This window comes from Bison bison, unplaced genomic scaffold (genome assembly GCF_000754665.1).
Source record: "Bison bison bison isolate TAMUID 2011002044 unplaced genomic scaffold, Bison_UMD1.0 scf7180017864270, whole genome shotgun sequence".
Taxonomy (NCBI): Eukaryota; Metazoa; Chordata; class Mammalia; order Artiodactyla; family Bovidae; genus Bison; species Bison bison.
Genome location: NW_011494842.1, coordinates 8,382,784 through 8,387,413, shown reverse-complemented (window position 1 = coordinate 8,387,413; position 4,630 = coordinate 8,382,784). Strand labels below are relative to the sequence as shown.

Below are 4,630 nucleotides of genomic sequence, written 5' to 3'. Positions count from 1 at the left end.
GCTGCCGCCTCAGCGTCTGGTCGCGAGACCGCGGTGTGGGCGGCGGGGCCTGAGCGCGGCCGCGTCTGGCGTCTCTTCCCGAGCGAAGCCTCGGCTGCGGCCGCCAAGTGCGCCCCGCGCAGCTAACGTCTGGTTATTATTTCTGTTCCTACAAAGTCTTTTATCCAAATTTATTTATCTACCTTTTTTTTAAGTTCTTTTGTTTGCTTTTTTAAGTGGAATTATTATATGTAATGCTTTAATGCGTCTGGAAAATATTTTAAACTACAGTGTAGATCCAAAATGATCCTCCTCTGATTTCCGGCCAGTTTCTCCAACATCATTTACTGCATCATCAATCCCCTCTTCTTTTTGGTTTGTGAGCTTTCTTTCTCAATAAATTTGTATGTTATTTTGTATGGCTTCAGAGCTTATTTTTTTCCTTGATTGATTTGCCCATTAATTCTTCTGGATGCAGCCTGATTTACTTCTTTGTTTGTAATACACTTACTATCTAGCAGAGAAAACATGCCCTCCTCATCTTAATTATTTTTCTTTTCCAAAAATTTGTAAACTCACTTGCTAATTTTCCAGTGATATAGAGCTAGGGGAATTTTTGTCAGTTTTAAAATTCTGTGTCAATTTCTTTTGAATTTTAACTGGATATATGATGGATTATGAATTAACAGAGTTGACATTTTTTTCATGGATGTTTCTAAGTTTTCTCATGTCTTTTATATCATTCATGGATCTCATGCATTTCTTCTTTAGGGTAACTAGAATATTTAAAAATTGCTGTCGTGGCTAGGATATTTTCTGCTATCATATCTTCTAATTGGTTATATAGAAATACAGTAAATAGAAAAGTAACAGTAAATAGAAAAACGACTTTTTTGTGTGTACATTTATTTGGCACACAGACTCTTTTGTGTTATTCTGAGTTTTTAGTAGGTTCCAATTTTCTGGCTGTATAATATTTTTACAAGTGATAACAATATTGCCTTCCTATATCTATATCTGTATCATCCATATCTAGAAAGGATTTCAATATAAAATGAATGAAAATATGAAATGGAGAATCTCACACATGTGCCCTCAGAATAACAACTTCAGAACAGAGAGACTGGGACTTCCCTGGTGGTCCAGTGGTTAAGAATCCACCTTGCATTGCAGAGGACTCAGGTTTGATCCTGGTTTGGGGAGCTAAGTTCTCACATGCTGTGGAGCAATTAAGCCCACATGGCAACAGCTGAGGCCACACTACAACTAGACAGTCAATGTGCCCCAAGGAAAGATCCTGTCTGAACTTAAATGTTGTTTTAAAAAAGAAAAGAGAAATTGATTTCCATTAAAGGTCTGATTTACAGGAGACTGAGACATCTTACCAATGAACATTTGTCAAGAATCTCTCCCCGTTCTCAAGCCAATAAGCTTACTGTTTGGTCTCTGGTTGGACTTCCCTATCTTTGCACTCCTTGCCCATAAATAGACTCCTTCCCAAACCATCAATTAATTCAGGCTACAGCATGCATTTCCCAAATTGCAATTCCTCTGCTACTCTCAAATCTAAAATTTCCGGTAATTTGAGATTGCCTCAGTTTACCTCCTTATTTAGGTTGACATTGAATGGTGTCAGAAGTGGGATCCAAGGAAGAGCACCTCAGGAGGGATAGTGACTCTCATCAGTGAGCAAGGTACCTGTGCTGAGCCCTTGTGATCAGTGCTTCTTAGAGTCGCCTCTTCCGGCTTGATGAGTCTGCTCTTGGATTTCAAGCTCCCTCCCTTAGGTCACACTCTCCAAATCTATTTAGGATTTGGATAAGGACAGATTGTCCTTCCAGTGAGTGATCGTTTAGTTTTTGAATTAGAATACACTTGGATTTTCCTGAGAGCAAACCAAAAAGTAAAATTGGCAGACACAGATTGAACCCCTAAATGCTGCCAGAGTGCTCGCCACTTGTGTATGAGAGACAACCATCCTCAAGGCACAAGGTTCCTGTGTAAGAATAAAGTGGTCACAAGTGAGCAGATTTCCCGATAGGCCACTTACCACTCACAAGAAAATTCCATGTAACAAGGGACACCAGGGCACAGGTTGGACAAAGAGGGCAAAGGCTGTCCGCCAGAAAAAAGAAGTATCCCATGAAAGTCACACTGTGAACAAAACTCAAGCCCCAGCCCTAAGCATATCCCTTTGGCTATCTAGGACTTTGTGTGCTTGCTCTTGGAGAAAAACTCCAAAAATGGGATCCTAGTCATCTAAAGGCTTTAAGGTTGGCTCCTCTTTAGGAACCCCAGCCAGTTTTATGTTTAAAAATTACAGTGTCTCCACATGTGAATGGACTAATCTTACTGATGACAACCTAGAATTATTCTGGCCATTATGAAGACTGGTCCAATTAGACAAGATCATTCATTTAAGAGATGTGCTTGAAGGCAAGCGTTCCCAAACCAAATAGGATGGATACATATTATAGTTGGTATGCAGACGCCTCCAAAAACTTCAAAATTCCAAAATTTGAAAACTTCACTGAAAACTTCATTGTGAAAGGCTAATAAAAATTAAAGATATAGGCTAATAAAAATTAAAGATATAAGTACCTATAACAAAAGACTATGAAGACTGATGTAACGCCTACTGCTGCCCTCTGTCCTCCTTGACTTGGGTACTCATTCTACCAATTCTCCTCTGAATTGCCTTTCCACTCTGAAGAGACTACAGGACTGTAAACAAAATTCCACAGAATTAGTTATCCTCATATCCACCCTCAAAGAATGGCCCCCACATGTGTCTGTCCCAGATTTGACAGGATTCTGAGGGGTTTTCTGGTAAACTGCTACCAATTATTCCCTTAAATAGCCAAGGGGAAACTAAATTTAAGAGTAATGGTTAAAACTCTGAGCATCCAATTCAAGGGGCATAAGTTCGGTCTCTGGTGGGGGAACTAAGAGCCCATATGCCATGTGGCATGGCCAAGAAAACAAACAAACAAAAGTAATGGAAAACCTTGCCAAATTTTGGTAAAGACCAGAATTACACTATATTTTAAACCCCACTCACTTTGGAGCCTACACACTGGATCCTAGGAAAACTGGCAGAGACCAAGTGAAGGGTCAGAATTCGTTTAGAGTCAACATTCCTGAATCTGTCTATCCTAAGAAAGAGAAGAAAATAGAATTTCATGTTGTCCCTTCCTTTTGGAATCCAGATACATTGGTTATTGAATTTTCTCTCCTGAGCTAGCTGTTACCTTCTTGTTTGTTTCATTTTGTGTCCTGAGAACTTGGCTTGGCATTCATCGGGTTGGGGATCCCCAAATATGGCCAGACAGAAATGTCTGTTGCACCCCATTTGTGGCTAGGTATGGCTAGATAGAGATGTGGATTCCACTGCATTTGCAGCTTGAATCCTTTTGCCAGCCCTCAAGAGAACTGTCTTTCATTTATGTGGTTATCTTTGGGGATGGCTCTGGATCCTGGGAAGACAGTCCCTTCTGTACTCTCTTCGGGGATGCCTGTATGTGTTTATGCCATATATGTCTTTCTCCCCCTGAGGAATCCTGCTTACTGCTGAATGTGTATCTTTTTGCATGTGTTCTTACAAAACTGGCATTGTTGTCTTTCCAATTTGTATTTTTAATTTACATAATGTTATTTGGTACAGCTCATTCTCTTTTTCTGGAGAAGGCAATGGCACCCTACTCCAGTACTCTTGCCTGGCAAATCCCATGGACGGAGGAGCCTGGAAGGCTGCAGTCCAGGCGGTCGCTAGGAGTCAGACACGACTGAGCGACTTCACTTTCACTTTTCACTTTCATGCATTGGAGAAGGAAATGGCAACCCACTCCAGTGTTCTTGCCTGGAGAATCCCAGGGACCGGGGAGCCTGGTGGGCTGCCGTCTATGGGGTCGCACAGAGTCGGACACGACTGAAGTGACTTAGCAGCATTCTCTTTTTCACTTTTTTCCCCCTGGTAAACACTGCATCTCTAGGATACTTCCACATTTCTGTCGGTTGCTTCTAATGTGTAAATAATTCTCCAGGGTGTCCATCCACTACCTCTTATCTGTCCTTCTCCCAGGATCTTTCAACTCCCTGCTACCACAAGTGGTGCTGCCATGGATATCCTTGTTTCAGTTCAGTTCAGTTCAGTTCAGTTCAATTCAGTCGCTCAGTCGTGTCTGACTCTTTGCGACCCCATGAACTGCAGCACGCCAGGCCTCCCTGTCCATCACCAATTCCTGGAGCTTGCTCAAATTCATGTCCATGGAGTCCGTGATGCCATCCAGTCATCTCATCCCCTGTCATCCCCTTTTCCTCCTGCCCTCAATCTTTCCCAGCATCAGGGTCTTTTCAAATGAGTCGGCTCTTCACATCAGGTGGCCAAAGTATTACGGTTTCAGCTTCAGCATTAGTCCTTCCAATGAACACCTAAGGACTGATCTCCTTTAGGATGGACTGGTTGGATCTCCTTGCTATCCAAGGGACTCTCAAGAGTCTTCTCCAACACCACAGTTCAAAGGCATCAATTCTTCAGCGCTTTATAGTCCAACTCTCACATCCATACGTGACCACTGGAAAAACCATAGCCTTGACTAGACGGACCTTTGTTGGCTCTGCTTTTTAATATGCTGTCTAGGTTGGTCATAAC

General features: G+C 42.0%; 1 protein-coding gene across 1 annotated transcript in view; it reads left to right on the top strand.

Annotated features, from left to right (window-relative positions):
- Positions 1–126, top strand: part of LOC104995018 (putative heterogeneous nuclear ribonucleoprotein A1-like 3) — a 15,148-nt gene extending 15,022 nt beyond the window's left edge. Inside the window, exon 3 of the mRNA XM_010848734.1 lies at positions 14–126. Within this exon, the coding sequence (XP_010847036.1) occupies positions 14–126 (113 nt within the window). The remainder of the gene's footprint in view (positions 1–13) is intronic.
- The last annotated feature ends 4,504 nt before the right edge of the window (positions 127–4,630 follow it).